The sequence below is a fragment of the Trachemys scripta genome, chromosome 8, assembly GCF_013100865.1.
Source record: "Trachemys scripta elegans isolate TJP31775 chromosome 8, CAS_Tse_1.0, whole genome shotgun sequence".
In the NCBI taxonomy this organism is placed as follows: Eukaryota; Metazoa; Chordata; order Testudines; family Emydidae; genus Trachemys; species Trachemys scripta.
Window position 1 is genome coordinate 52,096,803 of NC_048305.1, and position 18,083 is coordinate 52,114,885.

The 18,083-nt window shown below is 51.5% G+C and overlaps 1 protein-coding gene across 1 annotated transcript; it reads right to left on the bottom strand.

Moving 5' to 3' along the window:
* Positions 1 to 2,024: 2,024 nt before the first annotated feature.
* On the bottom strand, positions 2,025 to 16,515 carry NPHS2 (NPHS2 stomatin family member, podocin). Its single transcript, XM_034779192.1, has 8 exons — positions 16,199 to 16,515; positions 12,381 to 12,484; positions 10,948 to 11,020; positions 9,565 to 9,647; positions 7,963 to 8,166; positions 7,081 to 7,136; positions 6,358 to 6,436; positions 2,025 to 5,288 (listed from the first exon to the last, which is right to left on the bottom strand). Exons 1-8 carry the CDS (start codon positions 16,470 to 16,472, stop codon positions 5,013 to 5,015), a joined length of 1,149 nt encoding a protein of 382 aa, XP_034635083.1. The 5' UTR covers positions 16,473 to 16,515; the 3' UTR covers positions 2,025 to 5,012.
* Positions 16,516 to 18,083: the final 1,568 nt, after the last annotated feature.

The window sequence follows — 18,083 nt, forward strand, 5'->3', positions numbered from 1 at the left end:
TGCAACCCAGTACCTAATAGGCCTTACCAGGCCTGCAGCCTGGGGCTTTCCTAGGCCAGAGCGCCCCAGCTCTTCTGGCCTTTCCCCAGCCCTGCTCCACTCTAGGCACTTAGTTAAGCTCCCTGCAGCCAGGCCCTTCTCTCTCTAAATGCAGAGAGACTGTCTGCTTGAGCTCCTGACTCATGCCTTTATAGGGCCAGCTGGGCCCTGATTGGGGCGTGGCCCCAGCAGAGCCTGCTTCCTCCCAATCAGCCCAGCTTTTCCCCTGCTACAGCCCTCTCCCAGGGCTGTTTTAAGCCTTTCCAGGCAGGAGCAGGTGACCACCCGCGATAGAGAGGAATAGCTCTGTCAGTTTGATTGAGACTCTTAAGGAAACAACCCACAGGACTGTCCAGAAGGGTTATAGAGACAACACTGCCAGGACACAAAGGTGGAGCCCTGCTGATTAATGGGGAGAGTCCTAAGCTGCGCACTAAACCTCCATGGCAATGCAGAATCACCAGGACAAGAAAAAGAGCTGCTGGCAGGGCAGCTCCTAACATTGTAAGGCAATGACTGTGGAAAACAAAGATGAAGCAGCTTGCACCTACAAAAAGGACTTTGAGGGGTGGGGTGTGACAGGGAGTAGTAAAATCCCCAACAGTCACAAAGTGTCCCCAGAGCATCCAAACGATAATGGGAGGCTGGGCCTGCAAAGAAAGTTTGATTACTACAGCAAATATCAGTGAACTGCCCAGGACTTTGCCTTGATTGGTTTTATTGCCTGTTATTGCCAAGGCTTCTCCAGGACTTTGCCCCATTTTACCATTTATGTATACACACAGCCCTACTCCCTGCTTTTCTAGTGCTTTGTATATGTAGAAATGTTAAAGATGCACCTCTGTTGCTCCAATGAAATGACCAAATGTCTTAATGACTTATTAGCCAGTACAGACTATTGCAACTTGACTCTCAAGTTTATTGGGCCTGAGGATCTCATTTCAAGTCCCTGTGTTTGGCCTTATCATTAGCGTTTGCATCATTGCATAATGACTTAAGAACGGTCTGTTGCAGGTGCAATAGCAATTAATAGGAAGAGATGTCCAATAACTAGGCTTGATCAAGTTATTAATCAAAGATTAATACAGCGTCATACAGAAAGGAAGAGAACATATGTTACCAACCCCTTTGGAAGACAGCAGTCATGCTGTCTCAAAATTCTGTGCTTCCCCCTTCTGTATTTCTACCTAACTGGGAAGAGTTCCATCAGTTTCCCTAGATCACTTTACCTAATACACTCTTGTGCCTGTTTTCTTTTACATGTTTTTCACTGACGGTGAGGCTCAATAAATTTTTACCCCAGGATGTGGGTATATGTTGTAAGTTTCAAGATGGCATATGGTTTATATTTTGACAGTTATACAGACCCTGCACATTACACAAAAACACAGATGCATGTATGCAATATTTTAGGCATAGTGTTTTAAAAATTAGCAAAGTTTAAAGGTTTTGCGTTCTCCAGTGCATATACATAGCAGAAGACAGGAGTTCTTAGAAAGGTCACAGCATCTACATAGCATACACTTTATAGAATTTAACATGAATATAAAGGACTTCCGATATAACATACTTATTCACTGACTATTTTTTTTATTTTGGTTACATAACACCCCTTTTCCATTTATACTTATAGTTGCTATAATAACCAATTCCTGTATTTTAATCAAAACCTTTTATGTATAAGAACTGATTTCCCAATACATTCTATCCTGACAAACTGGTAGTTGATAAGAAAGCAATTTACATTCCTGGTTAATAGTTGTTGTTGTTTTTTTTAATATGGAGATATACTTATCTCATAGAACTGGAAGGGACCCTGAAAGGTCTTCGAGTCCAGCCCCCTGCCTTCACTAGCAGGACCAAGTACTGATTTTGCCCCAGATCCCTAAGTGGCCCCCTCAAGGATTGAACTCATAACCCTGGGTTTAGCAGGCCAATGCTCAAACCACTAAGCTATCCCTCCCCTCTTCTCAGTACTGTGCCACCACCACTCCATCATTCCTTTCTCCCGATGCCTCTGCTCACACTCCTCCTGACTCTCCTTCCTGTGCCTTCAGTGCTCTCCCCGGGCACATCTACTGCTCTTTCCAGCACTCCTGCCCGTGCTGCTGCTGTTCTTCCCATCCTCCCTCTGCCTCTCCTTCTCCAAGTGCTCCACCACTCCTTCCCGTGCCTGTTCCTGTGCCTTCACTCCTTTCTGTGCTCCTGCCTGCACCTTCGGTGCTCCCCCTGCCTGCAGTGTGTGTGTGCTTGGTTAGGGCTGATGTACAATGTGTTTGCTGACCTATTAACTTGATGGTGTCTGACTGAGGTTGGTTGTGTTGTTTCCATGGTGATCCTCAGAGTCCCTCCTCTCAGGTATTTAAAGAACAGCCCTAAAACCATGCCAGGTGTGTAACTCACTCCAAAGGTAGGTGAGAGGGGCAGTATCAGAGCCCTGGGGAGTCCCAGCCCTGGGGGACAGATGGTCAGGAATACAGTGCAGTACTAGGGCTGTACAGGATTTGCTAGCACATGCTGCATACTTTTGCTATGGGGAAAGGTCCCTCGAATTGAATCGGGAGCTGAGCTACAGATATTTAAAGAGCCTTGATGCTTAGTTCTGCTGGGTTTTTTGGAGCATTCTACCTGTTCTGTGGACCATCTGACAGAACTGAATAGAGAATCATCACCAGAGAATCATTGCATAGGATGTATAAGGCAGTTGAAGAAAGCTATATAAATGTTGCTATTATCTATAAAACTCATGACAGTTATTAGCTCCCTCCTTTCACTGTCTCAGGGAAAGTACATCAGGATTTGTAATTTACCCCTTTAGTTTGCCTTTAGTCCCCTAATAAGATCCCATCTCTCTTACCAGGTTCATGTCTCAGGAAAACTTTTCCTGTGTCCTGTCCTAGGGCGCCATCTAGTAGCAACAATCAGCAATACAGCTTGCTTACCCCATAGATGGCTGGGGTGTCCATTTCAGGAGAAGGCTTCCAGGCCATAAAGGGGCTTGTTTTTCACCTCCTTCACCCAACCAAAATCATCCATGGAGGAGACTGGTCTGGATGGGGGGTGCTATGCCTTCGCACTGGGCTGCCTCCATCCCACGAAGCCCGGGGCCCCGCTCACTCCTCTAGGGCGGAAGGGCAGCAGCTCCCCTGGGGACAGTTGCTGCTAGGAGCCAGTGTGGCTGATATGTGTCAGCCTGGCTGCAGGCTGCATCCCTTCCCCAACCCACAGCCAGATGAGCACCAGCTTGTCCTCCAGCCCCTCCCACTCAAACCTTGGGCAGCACCAGGCCACTGGGCTGCTGCCAGAGCTCATTAACAATTGACGCTAACACAGAGAAAGCAGCTGGAACAACAAGAACCCCACCTTGCTTTCTGCTGTGCTGCCCATTGGCTCTCCCTGGCTCAGCTACATCACACATTTGGCTACCTCAGCCAGAACCCAACAGCTGGCGAGTGACAGATTTTGGGGGGACACTATTCCCCAGGGGCTGCCCACTTACTGCTCCAACCCTAGTTTGCACTTTGCAGTCAATGCTTCGGCTGCACAGGTGGAGAATGCAGGAGCTATCGGTATTAGCCTTCATGAACACCCTATGTGCCTCAGTTTACCTGCTTGGCATTAGCCTGCCCATCTGTCTGGGGTATGGCCAAAGGAGGCTATTGGGGTAAACAAGCAGGAAATGAAGCAATAGTTGGGGTAAACAGCTTCAAGGAGGTTAAGAGGCTATTATGTGGGAAGATGCTGTTCTCCAGGTGTCAGGCAGAGAGGGTGATGGGGCTGAAATTCTAGAGCTGTAAAAGACTAAGAACAGCTATAAAGCTCCTTCCCTGGTTTGGGGAGGTGGGTCATCATCAGTTGCCTGTGTGGAGGACACTACCAGAGATACACTGATTGAGGGAGCACCTGCAGCAGGCAGGCTATTCCAGCTGGAGATGAAGGTAAGTGGGTTAGAGGACCTTGCCAAAGGCTGCAAGGGAAGATGAAGGTGTAAGTGAGAGGGAAGGTGTGGGTTGGACTGACCTTTGGGTGAATTATTAATATGGAAGTCTGAAGCCCTTGTTTTCAGTCACTTTATTCAGCTGATGCCCCAGGCTTCTGGAGGCAAAGGGTTTACAGGGGCCCAGCCCAGCTGGGCCAGCTACATTAATACGATTGGAAGGCAGGGGGCTGCAGCCCAGAAACCCGTCGAAGGATCAGACCAAGACCATGGGGGTTCCACCCAGGGAGGGGTGAAGGTAGCGAAACCTGTCTCCAGAGGAGTTCACTCTTGAGGGACTGAAAGAGGTCTCATGTACCTGGGCCAGCGCTTCTTACCAGCTTCCCTTCTTTGAGGAGATGCCCACTTCGCAATGAGTGACACAGCAGGAAGATCTCAAGCTCTGCCCAAGCATATGGAGCTCTGAACAATCCACAGCCTCTGACTGATATGTTACAGTGGGGCGCCCCTTTGGGCCTCCTTGCTTCTCCTGGGCACTGGGCTTTTGCAATGCAAATGATTCCAGCCAGATCATGTTGGGAAGGGAGAGGTTGATATTTTGGGCCTTTAAGGAAAAACACCCCTCGTCTATCCAGCCAGCCTAATTGGAATGATAGAGGCTATCTCTAGGGCTCCAGCTCTGGGGCTAGGGGAAGCAGTTCTACCATCCCTCTGCTCCTCAGCACAGCAGGGTAAAAGGAGCAATGAAATGGTGAGACACAGAGGGAGCTCCCACCCCCACCCCAGCTCCATTCCTGCACCCCACACACGGAATGAGCCGGAATGTTTCTTCAAAGCAAACTCAAATGTCTGTGTCCAGCCCACTTTATATCACAGACCCCTGCTCGTTTCCCATCCCAACCCCTCCACAGTTCATGCTGGGGAGCTGGCATAGTGCAGGCCAGTCCATGGAGCTTGTTTGAAGATAAGTGACCTGGTAGAAGGTGTTCATCAGCGTGGCAGTCCTGTCTGAGCGCCAGCTTCCCCTGGCATGGCTCTATAGCATGGGGGAGTCCTTCTTGTCCTTTGGAGCCTCAGGGTGATTGGGAGCGCTGGTGGGAAGGCTGCTGCCCGTGGAGTTGTGGCTAGCCGCAGATACAAGATTCATTAGGTCAAAGGGCAAAGGGAGGACGATGGTGGAAGGTTTCTCGGCAGACAGGCATTGCAGCATGTGCAGGTAACGGAGCTGGACAGCAGCTGGGGAGCTGGCTAAGATCTCGGCTGCCATCTTCAGGGATTCAGAGACAGCCTTCTCCCCCTCGGCAGCAATCACCTGCAGTACAAGGGAACGAACGGCTGTTTCTGCACCATTCCACTGGGTTGGCCCCACTGGGGCTGGAAGGAGCTGTGAGGGCCTGGCTGATGGGAGCTGACATTGTTTCTTATAGTGAGGCTGAGTGAAGATGCTAGGCTGGAGTCGCTGCAAGCTCCCCCCATGGCCAGTGTTCCTGCCTTAGTCTCTGCAGTGCCTCCTGCTGAGCAAAGGAGGGAGCAGAATAGCCCATGCAGCCAGAGTTCCTCTATCATGTCTCTGCTGTGCCCTCTGCTGGGAGAGGTTGGGACTGCAGCAGGGCACTGCAGCACCTACTTCCTCCTGTGTTAAAGCAGGGTTCCCCAGCCTGTGGGTCAAGTACCCCTAGGGCTGGTCAGAGGGGCCTTCCTGAGGATCTCAACTGGGCAGAGCCCTCCTGTGGAGGAGGGCTATAGAAGAAGCAAAGGAGGGAGCAGCCAGTCCAGGGTTTGGGAGACAGGCACTGTGCACCAGCATTTAACCTGCCCTCTCCTGTTAGGATGCCCCTTCAGCTCAGTGCAGGGATAGAGGCAGCCCTCGACTCAGCCAGCAGAGAGCACCAGTGGGAAGAGTTTGATAAAGGGACTGTTCCATGCCACAGAAATGGCTGGGCTCCAGAGAGGGACATTGTGGGGAGGGATTGCCCAGTGGTTTGAGCATTGGCCTGCTAAACCCAAGGTTGTGAGCTCAATCCTTGAGGGGGCCATTTGGGGATTTAGTTGGCCCTGCTTTGAGCAGGGGTTGGACTAGATGATCTCCTGAGGTCCCTTCTAACCCTGATATTCTATGACAGGCATTGCAACACAGAGTGTGGAGGGGCAGTGCTGCTGGGGGAGAGAGAGCCCCTTAGGGTAGGGAAGGGTGTCCCTCCCATTGCAGGGTGCAGCAGGGCAGTGCTGTGAGCAGGAAGGCATATAGGATGAGGAGCCAGTAGAGGTAGGGACAGGTGGGCCCTTGGGGGAATCTCCTCTCCTGGTGGTGTATAGGGTCTCTGTCCAAATGGCTGGGAATTGATCCACATGGGAATATGGGGCATTCGCTGGTGTCCTACCCGCACTTTGGCCTGTCTCTGGGCCTCTGCTTCCACTGCCAGGGACTGCTGCAGTTCAGTGGGCAGCCGCACGTGGTTGCTGCAGGAGGAAGAGACTGGAGTTACACAGACCCTGGAACTCCACACCCATGGGTAGTGCCAGGCTGCTAGCCTGTCTGACACTGTGCCCCAGGGTCTCCTTCCCGGGCTAAGGCAGGTTACAAAAGCCCCTGGAGTTTGGATTTTCAGCCTTCCAATCTCATCTCCCATCCAGCTGGTCCCAACCCACCTAGCACTGGAATCAATGGGGGCCTTCCCAGGGACACTCTGATTCTTGGACTAGGGTCTGTTATTGGCCAAGCTGTGCTTTTCTCCTTTGGAACCGGGCCGGGAAATCTGAATTGCAGTAACAGCGCCAGATCCCCAGCTGGTGTAAATGGGTGTAGCTTTGACGACATCCATGGCACTAGACTGAGTTATCCCGCTGAGGAGCTGCCCCAGCTGAAAAACACAAGAGCTTTTCATGCCATTTAAACATTTGCAGCCCAGTGAGTGGAGGTGCTGAGTATGTGGGCAAAGGAGAAGGGCTGGGTGGGGGCTCAGGGTGCTGAAGAGGTGACACCTGGATAGAGCTTCAGGGGCAAAGGTGGAAAAGGAGCAGACATTAGCAAGCAGTGTTTGCAAAGGGTCACGAGGAGGTTTCTTTACCCTGCTGGGTCTCCACTTCATACGTTTCCTACCTACATTTCTGTTCTCTCCACCTTGATTCCCCAGCGACATGTGACTGCATCCAAGGTGACCTGTAGAGATGGGAATATACTGACCATAGGCAGTGTGTGTGGCATTGTGCCAAGGCACTTACAAACAAGTCAAACATATGGTTCACTGCATGAGCGCTCATGTTGGAGGGATGTGTCTGTTATGGATACTTGTGCATGCTACAGAAAAACACTTCTGGTTAAAAGGCTCAAGCGTCCCTAAAGGTTGGACACCAAGAGAAATCCCTGTAGAGGGCAGGGCAAGGAGGTAGGCTGCCATGTGCGTCTTCATTGCTCTTGGCTTCTGGGTCTCACACTGTGCTCAGGAAGATTTGCTCCCAGAGAAGTCAGCTGACTCAGAAGTACCATTGCTGCCTCAAAAAATCCAGTTCTGGTATAACTCCACTGAAATCAGCAGGGTGGGGCCCACTTACACCAGGCCTGAACTTGGCCCTGGATGTGTCATTTGAATGTAGATGGCTGATCATTTCCCAGCTTGGATTGCTTCCCCCAAACCCCTCTCAGCAGCTGGATTTGTGTCAGCTTTGCTGCAGCTGGCGGAGAAACCCACCGATTCCCTGCTTTGTCTGTGGCCGCGGCCCATCAGGACTGCGTTTTGCCAAAGCACTTTGCCCTCGGACAGCCTCTTGAATCCAAGGGACTCAAAGTATAATCATCACACTGTTGCCTTCCATTGGGTGAAGCAAGTCACCTGACGCTATGACTGATCCCTGCAACTGATCACTGTGGGCTTCTTATAGGCCTTTCCCTGAGGCCCTTATACACTTTCAATGTGGGTTGAAAGATCGATCTACAGCACTGCTCCAGAGCTTTGGCCCCACAGCTGCCCACCTCCATGTGGAGATACCTTCATTTCCTGGCCAATGCTCTTCCTTTCCAGGAGGATTTCACTGAAGGATCGATGGGCCAGCAAGCGCTTCATGGTTGTCTGCACCAGCAGCTGGACAGCGCTGGAGAGGTTGGCCACGCTGGTTAGGAGGAGAGAGGCATTTTCCATCCGGTAGTAGCAGACAGCATCTATTTCCATAGTAACCATGTCTTTGGTCACCACCTAGACAGAGAATTTGGGGGTGATGGAGCTGGTTCTGATAACTCTAGGGTGGGATGGAGGAGCTGGGAACACTGCAGGAGAGGGGAAAATGGCCTTGTGGGTAAGGCATTGGGCTGGGACTCAGAAGATCTCAGGGATTCAGGTGCTAGCTCTGCCCCAGACCAACTGTGTGACCCTGGGCAAGTCACTTTGCCTCTCTTTTTCTCTCCCACTGTTGGCCTGTCTTGTCTATTTCACATGTAAGTGGTTTGGGCAGGGACTGTCTCTTACTATGTGTGTGCAGTGCCGAGCACAATGTGATTATCACTGACTGTTATGGCAGTGTCCACTGCATGCTAAAAGTCATGCAGGACGGTCCCTGCTCCAAGCTGCTCCCACACTAAGAATCTTGGGTGGGGGCTCTAGATGCTGCTATTAACTAGTAATGCAGACGGATATAAGGCATGCAGGGAGAGGGAGCCAAGGAAAGAAATGGGGGGGAAAAAAAGGATTTGGGCATAGGGAGGGCCGCTCCGCACTGGTCTGTGCCTGCCTAGACCCTGGAAATGACAGACTCTGATCCCAGCAAGCTGTCCTTCCAAGGCTGGTACAGATGTGGGGGTCCTTCAGATGAGAGCTTCAGAACCATGCTCCAGCCTCCTCTGTGCGGGACTCCCTGGTACTTTTTGTAAGAATCTGGCCCAGTGTCTTTGGCCAAAAACTCTTCCTCCTCCTCGTCATGCAGTGTTGTGTCGTGCTGTACTGGTCAGTGGTGCATTGGGTTATGTTGTGTTGTGCAGCAGTGTGTTGTGTTATGCTGGGCATTAGTGTGGTGTTGCCCACTTTATGCGTTCAAAAATCGTGAACTTGGATTAAAAATGGTGAGATTTTAAAGTACAAGCACCCCACCTGTATGATTTGTGCCTTCTAGTTTCTGCCTCTTTAGGGTGCATTTTGGTCACATTTGTGAGCCTTTCTGCACAGCTATTGAAGCCTAAATACTTAGCATTGATGGGGGGAGGGGGAATGAGATTCTTCCCCATTCACCTGACTCCAGGACCTGGGGCTTATAAAAAACACCAAATATCATAAGATAGTCAATAAGATCATGAGCACTAAGCAGTGTGCTATGTGCCAGTCGGCTAGTGTCCTTTGCCCAGAGCTGGCTGCATCACAGCTGTGCTGGCTGTGTACAGCTTGTAAAGCCCTTTGGGATCCCTCCGAATCCAGAGTGCTATCTAAGCGTGAGATACTTTTATTGCTTCAGGGCAGAATGATCAACTTCAGGCTTAAGCCTGCCTCTTGGGTGGGTGTAATATTTTATGCCACCTTCCCACTAGGGAGCAAATAGCCTTTCCTATGGCTGGTTAGCTCTAACGCTAGAGATGCAAAGGAATAAATGGGAGGGAGTTGGCTTACCTCATGGAAGGGGATCTCTAGGGTTTTCAGGCGACGGTCTACCTTGTGGTATGTATCCAGACAGGGAAGGAAGAAGAAAAGGCCTAGGGAAGGAAAAGACAGAGCAGTGGCATGTGACTGGATGCCATGGAAGAAAGTCCCACTCCCTGACCCAATAGGAGCAAACTTGGGGCTACGTAGGACAAGACAAAGACCAAGAGAAGGGCCCAGAGCTGCAGCGTCTCCAGCACTGAACACCTGCCCAGATGTCCTGCTGCAGAAATGGGGAGGGGAAGGAAAATAAACTCTTCCCAAAAGATGTGGCAGAGACATCAGACCCTGGCCCCTGACCCCTGGCCACCCAGTGCTAAGGTTTTAGTCACTCGCTGTCCCCCTTCACATGTCCCCACTCAACATGCTGGGTTCTCACTTCACAAGTGAGCCCATGTCTTAGCACCAAGATGGGTCTGAGCTGTAACGTTTGGAGCAGGATCCAGATCAGAACAAGCTGTGGGCTGTTTGGATGGGGGTTCTGGCTCAGGCCCATGGCTGCTTAGAGTCCTCACAGCAGGGGCTTTGAGGAGGGGCATGCCAGGCCTTTGGGGTCTTAATGCAAGGGCCCCCTAGGCAGCTAACATGTGGGGAGTGTGGATGGAGCAAGCTGAGCATGGCACATACACGCGAAGGGCCCCGTGAGAGGAGACTGGTAGGGAGACGACCACAACCTGCAGTTGGGGATGGGAAAGGGGCTGCACTTCCGCTTCCTCATGGTTGGGAGGGGGAAGGGAACCAGGGGGCATGAAGCCTGACCCCACCACTTCAGCAGTGGTTGGAGGCCTACAAGTGTCGGGAGCCCCGCAGGAGCTGTCATTGCCAGGAGAGGAGCCAAAACAAGGCTCCCGAGAAATGCCTTCTCCTTTCTTGGCTCGGCTACACAGAGCAGGAGAGGGCTGAGGGAGCCGCAGGCACTGGGCACAGGATTTCCAGATGCTCCTCACCCCACTCATCTCCTGTGGCTGCAGCAGTCCAAGGAGCAGCCAGCCCTGTGAGGAGCCAGTCGCCTGCCCAGCAGAGGGCAGTGCCCGCATTGCCAGCCATTAGCAGACCTGGTCAGAGAGGGAGAGTGCCAGAGCCTGCAGAGGTGGGGTGTTAGGAGGACAAGGCCATTGGACGGGGACAGAGGAGAAGGGCGGATCCACCCCATCGCAGACTCAGGATAAGCAGAGGCTGGCCTGGGTCAGGATGTACATTTGTGGTGGGTGGGGTGAGAGGGGCACAGGGATGGGGACACTGGGTGTGGGATCCCCTGGGAACAGTGGGGATGGGGTGGCCAGCCCAGCACTTCTGGTAGCCTTGCGCGAGTGTGGCGAGAGAAAGGGGTGAAGGAGTGAACAAATTGCTTACCGGGCCCTCGGGGCCTTCCAGGAAGGAGGCGCCCAAGTCGGAACACGATGGCTCTCTCGTACTCCCGCACGATCTGCAGTGGGAGACAGAGAGGCTGGAATTGGAGGGGGTGGGGCTCTGGGGGAAGGGCTGCAGCATTGGAAGAGAAGCTGGCGAAATCATTGTTTTGGGAAACTGTGCAGAGCCAGCCAGCCAGAGCTGTCGGCTGGGGTAGCTCCATTCACGCTAGAGCTGCTATCTCCATTTACACTAGCTGAGAATCTGGCTCAGAGACTATATGGCAATTGCAACTGTGGCCTGCTCCCGGCCCCTGGAACTGAGAGCAGGGAAAATGATCCCCCTCAGGGCCTAGGCAGCTTAGAGGAGGAAGCCACTTGAATCAAATGCAGAGGGGGCAAGAGCCAGATCTGGGGTGGGGCGAGTACATTGGGATGAAGAATTCTGGGAGGGATGCAGGGGTGGGGAATGACTGGGACTGTGCATTGGGGTCAGGGGAGACTGTGATTGGCTGTGCAAGGAGACCACGACAGGGAGCTGGGGATGGGACTGAGAGCCACTGATGGGGAGACTGAAATCAGATGGGGAGCTGGGGGAGACTGGGAGTGGGAAGCAGTGTAGTGGGGGAGGGGAGACAGATCTCAGAGGAGCCAGGGTGCAAGGAGACAACGGACTGGCTGAGCAGAGAACCTGGGGCAAGGAGTCAGATTTGGGGAGGGACACTGAGATTAGGCTGGGGTGGGAAACTGGGACTGGGAGCCAGTGGGGATGGGGACTGTGGACATAGGAGGCTGAGCGAGAGACCGATGGGTTGAGGAGCTGGGAGCAGGGAACTGGGATGGCTCGGCAAAGGAGATGGGGACTGGGATGAAAAGTCTGAGGAGTGGAGATGAGGACTGGCTAGGTGAGGTGGATAGGACTAGGCCAAGGAGCCCAGGGTAAGGATGGGACAGGACCAGGTTGGAGGGGAATGGGCAGAAGAGTCTGCACACTAGACCACACTCCCCTCCACAGTCTGGAATGAAACCCCAAGTCCTTGAGACCATAGGTGCTGATGGTGTGGCAGCACCCGCTGGCTTGAACCCCTGGCTTGAAGTAGTACTAACAACCAAATACATGGTAATACCATTCCTTTGCTGTCAGCAAATATCTGGGAAACCACCTGGCTGTGTCTCATCCCCTTCTAGTGCTGGGCCATATAGAGGATAACAACCTACTACTGCCATTAGTTACTCCCTTAACTTAAGTGGCAGAGGGCTGAGTGGTGTATGTAAAGATTCTGACCCCGCTGAGGACTTACATGGGTGTCAGTATGATGCCACATGATGAAATTTCTGTGTTTTCAGTTTGCTTTTTTAAAACTCTAGGAAATTACAAAGCTATGTTAAAATACCACAGTAAGGTTGCAAAGTCAAGCGCACCATGCATAGCCTCACCTTCATGCAGAACCAGACAGAAATGGGGAAGGTCAATATGATGAAGAGAAGGGACAAGATGGTAAGAAGCCATTCACAGATACCTCGACCAGGAGATGTCATCCCTAAAGAAAAATAAAGAAAGAATGCATTAGCGGGTGCCTATTTCCATATTACTGACCAATTGACACCTTCTTGCATGGTCAGAAATCCAGCTTCCACCAGGTGATCAAAACCTGCTCAGAGATAGGCAGGTGTAATCACCTGGGCTGGAATTTGACCAAGACACCGGTGTCAGCATTCAGGGCCTGGCTTAAAAGGGTAAAAACATGGTTGTGTGTGAGCATTTTGGGGCAGAGGGCTGCATCACCATATATATTCTAACAGCACCATGGGAAACAAGTGCTGACCAGGCACTACTGCTGGTACTGTACCTTAAATATTCATTAGAAATACTCTGAAAGTCCTAGCAAGGAAGGGGCATTCAGTGTGTCCCATTTCCCAGGTGCAGCCTGTGCCCGCATCTCTCCTGTCTGGGTAGTGTAGCTCCTCTGGTGGGCTGGGTATAAAGCTTTTATCGCTGTGTGTTTGGGACGATTCCATTGCCCATGAGCATCAGAGCCCCAGGGCAGACTCCCAGCTGGACACATGAACCAGACAAAGCCAGCGCTCATTCCAGGAGGGCACCAGAATCAGGTGAAAGCTATACTCCTCTCAGCTGTTTTAAGCAGAGCCCATTATTCATCTGGGACTGGTACAGGGGGATCTCAGGCTGCGCCTGTGTGTCCCTTTGAAATGCCAGCTGCAATCTCAACCCTATCGAGTGTAGCACTGTGCATGGGTGTGTTTGCTAATCCACACCAATAGGCTGCAGCCCAAACCCCAGGCTTGTGGTTTTGGCAGGCCAAGGCATGCCACTTTTCCATGGGTGCCCTTAGGAACAAAGGCCCAGATCCTCCAAGGTTTTAATGGGAGTTAGGTGCCAAAATACCTCTGAGGATCTGGGCCGAAGTCTTTGTGCCATGGCATGAGGCCACAGTGTGAAATGCAAGCTGCAAAGAACACATGCTCTGGGGGGAAGGGGGGGAAGAAGGGGAGTGTTGCTGGAACATGGGAAGAAGGGTGAGACCAGCGGCTTCCCCATGGTTGGTCTAAGAGTCCTGAGCTCAAGGAGCCCATTGAAGACCTTTGGCAGGGCTGGCAGCTGGCTCTGGGTCTGCACGTTTACTGACCTGATGGTAGTGTCTGATTCACTCCTGACAAGGCTGTTCCCTGGGCAGTGAATCACTAGGGGACACCCAGTGCAAGGGGAAATTGCAACAGCTCTTTCTTTTGTGCCAGCTTTATGGGCCTGGGGATCCACAGCACAAGCAGGAGCAACGGCTGCTGCCCCACTGCACTGTGCTGCAACCCTGACCCACTGGAACCACTCAGAGGTTATCACCTACCCCCCTTCGTTAGCAGTATTGCTTGAGGCCTGGCCCCACGGTGCTAGGGATACGCACAGTAAGAGACAGTCCCTGCCCCAAACAATAGACAAAGGAAGTGCTGTTATCCCCATTTTACAGAGGGGGAACTGAGGCACAGAGAGACTAAAGTGACTTTCCCCATGGGGAATTTGTGGCAGAACTGGGAACTGAACCCAGCTCTCCCAATGCCCAGGCCAATCCCTTAGCTCAGAGACAATTCTGCTGCTTGGAAGTTATTAAGTCTTTGGCCTTTATGTGGATGGTGCCACTAGAGCTAAAGCCCCTGGTGAATTCTGTGATGTGGGCATCTCTCCTGTGGGACATAATGTTACCCAAGGGTCATCAAACAGATATTAGAGGGAAACAACTCTTATTCCCCAGCAACCCCAGGTGGATGGGCAGTGACTTCCAGATGAAAGGCTACCTGGGCTTGTACTAATTCTCTGATCCTTGCCATCCTTCAGTGTTAATGCTGTGACTTAGAGCAACAAGTGAGCCTTTCCCAGAAATTCTGGCTCTTAACTTTGTCTGAGCTGTAGGACTGGATTAATTGCTATTTATGGAGGAAGATACAAAAGTGAGACCTGGCTTTTGTCTATATTGATTGGTGTGTGTGTGTGTGTGTGAGAGAGAGACAGACAGACAGACAGCGTAAAGGCTTACAATAAAAGAATGGTTGTCTGAGCTCAGCTGTTTATTTACTAATGGACAGTACAGGAAGGAGGAAGATCAGAAAGCAGAGATCATTTTAAACAGACATCTTATGTGTCCTGTGTGAGGATAACTCTGTTTTCTCTGTAACCTACCAGCTCCTGCATTTATAGCCCCTTCCATTCAGGAATGAGGTAAGCCTCACATACTCCCTGTGACATAGATTATTTCCCCTACTTAACAGATAGGAAAGCTCACTCTCCCAGGCTTACTCATACACACCCACCCTGTGGCCCAGCTGGGACCAGAACCCCACTCTTCTGCTATCAGGCAGGTGCTCTGTCCACTAGGCTACATTGGCTCCCCTGGTTTTGTCTTTAAAATATTCCCCCTTTGAACCTTCCTCTCTGACCTGCTGTCAGTAGGCAGGTATGAAGGAGATCAAGAGCCCCCTTCTCCTACTGAGCTGATGCTAACTCCACCCTCTCCCCAAAGTGGGCATGCTCCAGCTTCCACTGGCTGCCCTTAAAAGCTGGTCTTTCAGCGCTACTGCCCCCTTTAGAGGACCCTTGGCTCTAGTGGGCAGATGGCTTCCTGCTGGGTGCAGGCATGGCCATGAAAGTGGAATGCTTACTCTTTCCAAAGATGAGTTAACATCCCTGCTTCCATTGACCACTACAGTCTCTTCTGCCTTGAGGGGCTCTCTGCAGAAAGGCCAGGCTTAGAGAGGAGCTTGAACCTAAGCCCCAGATGCCATTACACCAAGCTTTAAGGGTTCAGAGTCTGTATCTGAGTTTTGCAGCTGGATCTTCTCCCTGCAACAAGCTGAACTAAACCTGTGGCTGGCAACACTCCCAAACTGTGTGTGTCCTCAGAATCTCCGGAAATGCTCTGATTGTGTGGTTTGGTTTCTTGGTTGTAGCAATGAGAAGCTCCCTGTAATCAAGACAGAACTCTTTGGAGGAAGGAGGCAGCTGTATAGAATTAATCATCAGAGAGAGAGAAACCAAGCTGGGGCAGCAGAGCAGCTGGACTGGGGAGGGTTTTTGCTGCTTCTTGAAGTTCCCTCCCATCCCTGTGATGCCAGGACTGAACAGATCAGGTCTATGGATAAAGCATGTGCCTATTGGAAGTACAGTGCCAATGTACAAAGGCTGAGAGGCAAAAAGCTCTGTTGATCATCTCACACTTCCCCTCCTTCCCCCCCTGTGCCAAATCCCTGCCCCTGGAACTGGCCACCTCAATCTGTTTTCTGTGGCAATAGGTTGGTTCAGGTGTGTTCTGGGCAGAGCAAGGCTTAAGAGCCACCTAGGATAACTCTAGCTAGAAACTTCTTCCATCTAAGGGTGGTAAATAATCCCCTGTGCTTCTCAGATCTAAGGGGTAATATAGCCAGCGAGGCCATGGCCTAATGAAACTCATGAGCAGCGCTCTGAGGCCTAGAGGGATGCAGAGTGGATGCTGCTTGCTGCTAAATTCATTGCTTTATTAGAAACGGAACAGGTCCTGATGTCTCTGAGCAGCCTGGCTGGCCCCAGGTCTGGTGCTGAGCCCTTCTGAAAATCTAGCCTTTGTGTGATCACACTTATTGCACCTGCTTTGCTCTCCCTTTGCACTGGTGTAAACGACGATACAGGGATCAGACCAGAATCGAACCCCAGTGCCCCGTGAGCTAGTAGCCTCTGTGCCTAGTGCTCTCCTGCCCTTTCCAAATCCTACCTTCCTCTTGCTGCTCGCTTTCCAGCAGTGCCATCACCTCTGTTTCCTCGTCGAAAGACACAACATCATCCACGTCCACCACCGTGGAGCTCGGCACTCTGCTGTCTGTCTCTGTGGGGCTCTTCCCCTCTTTGGCTTTCCCCCTCTTGAGCCCCTCTCTGTCCTTGCTGGCTCCTCTTCTGCTCTCCACCTTCTCTCTCCTGCCCTGTGAGTCTGCGGGCTCTCTGGTCCTCCTGTGGGACTCCCTGGAGGAGCTGCGAGACCGCTTTTCCATCCTCAGCGGGGCTGTGAGCGGAGGAGCATGCAGCTCCTGGGAAGCAGCTTGCTGCAGCGGCAGGATGACCGATCTTGGGAATTTATTGGGGAGTGGAGGAGGTGGCAGGCGGGGGAGGCGCAGGAGGTTTTGAGCACGCTCTGGGCTTGTTAGACTTGTTGGACAGTGAGCCAAGCAAGCTGTTTCCCAGACACTGTCCTATCCCCCACCTACGCGGCACTGGCGGAGTTTCAGGAAGGCTCAGCCTTCACCACTCAGATGCCAAGATGGTGAAATCTATGATGAGGGTCTGTGTGCTCTTGCATGACTTTGGCATAAAATGCGTTGACACTCACACAAAGGGGCCTTTTTTGTGCTTCTCTAAAGTAACTCCTCTTCCCCCTCCCCCCCCCAGTGCAGCCATCTGGCTCGTGAGGCTTCTGACTCTCCTGACCTCACTAGCACCATGACTTGGGTGGAGAATCTCAAACCTTTGCTGTTGAAAGCAACTGCCCAAGTCAAATCCTGAATATTCTCCATGTTTAGAAACTATCTCCATTGGGGCTTGGGATAGGGGATTGCTCCCCACTGGCTCTGCTCTCTAGAAACTGGTGGTTGGGTTCCCAATGCAGCAGGGGCACATTGACATACAGTTGTTCTCATCTGAATGTAACAACTACGTTGCTTTTCAAATTCAAGTGAGGCAGTTTGACGCCAATCCAGCAACGTGCTCCCTTGAGCTGAGCTCGGTTGAATTTAGTGCGGCTCCATTAGGGCTCAGGGCATGGGACTCATTGCAGGATTAACAATAATAATACCCTTTTCTAGAGATTTTCATCAGTAGATCTCCAAATGCTTTACGTAGGAGGTCAGAGTCATCGTCCCCATTTTACAGCTGGGGACACTGAGGTATGGAGCCTTTAAGACTCTTGTTTAAATGACAGAACTGTAACTTTGTGCCTGAAATAGTTCCTCAGAGTCTCAAGATGTGAAGTGTCATGGGGGGTACGATAATCTGCGTACGTAACTCACATACTCAGCAGCGGTGTGAAGGACGCCCTTTCACTTGCATGCTAGATCAGAGGTCCGGTTGGGTTGTCAGTACATGCCTGTTAGCAGGGAGAGGGTTAATTCTCACAGGGTAAACTGCATAAAGCTTTTCACTCAGGCCTCTGGGAGAGGAAAATTCTGTTTTGTGGCGGTTTAAATTTGGGGCTCACGGAAATTGGTTTCAATTGATTGAGGTTTTCCCTCTTCCTGAGTTAACAAAGTTTATTTTTTTTAAATTAGGCATCCACTTAGCAGAGCAATGACAAGCCCAGGGTTATGTTCGTTCACCTCCGGCCTCCGAAACTAGAATGAAACAGAAATGCCCTGAGCGCCTGTCTTCTGTTTTGGTTTCTTTCTCTGTTTCTCTTCTCCCCCCCCGCCCCAGCTTCCCTTGGTTCTCATTGGTATCTGCTATTAGACTATAACTGTTCCTTTCTGCAGTTCCCGTTGATATCCCTCACTTCCTGTCCCAGACCATTGCCAAATGTTGCTGTGCGCTGATACCTAGTAGCAGTATTCTGCCCACGGAAGGGGCTGCATTTTGTTGGTGGGCAAAGTAACTAACAATACAGCAGCCTTCAT

What these genes read in the sequence shown, in the direction of transcription:
- NPHS2 (XM_034779192.1), bottom strand. Translation starts at nt 16,472, where the DNA reads ATGGAAAAGCGGTCTCGCAGCTCCTCCAGGGAGTCCCACAGGAGGACC. An exon ending in AAGCGAGCAGCAAGAGGAAG is followed by an intron (nt 12,485 to 16,198) that starts GTAGGATTTGGA and finishes ATTTTTCTTTAG; the next exon opens with GGATGACATCTCCTGGTCGA. An exon ending in AAGGTGGAGAGAACAGAAAT is followed by an intron (nt 6,437 to 7,080) that starts GTAGGTAGGAAA and finishes TTCCTCCTGCAG; the next exon opens with CAACCACGTGCGGCTGCCCA.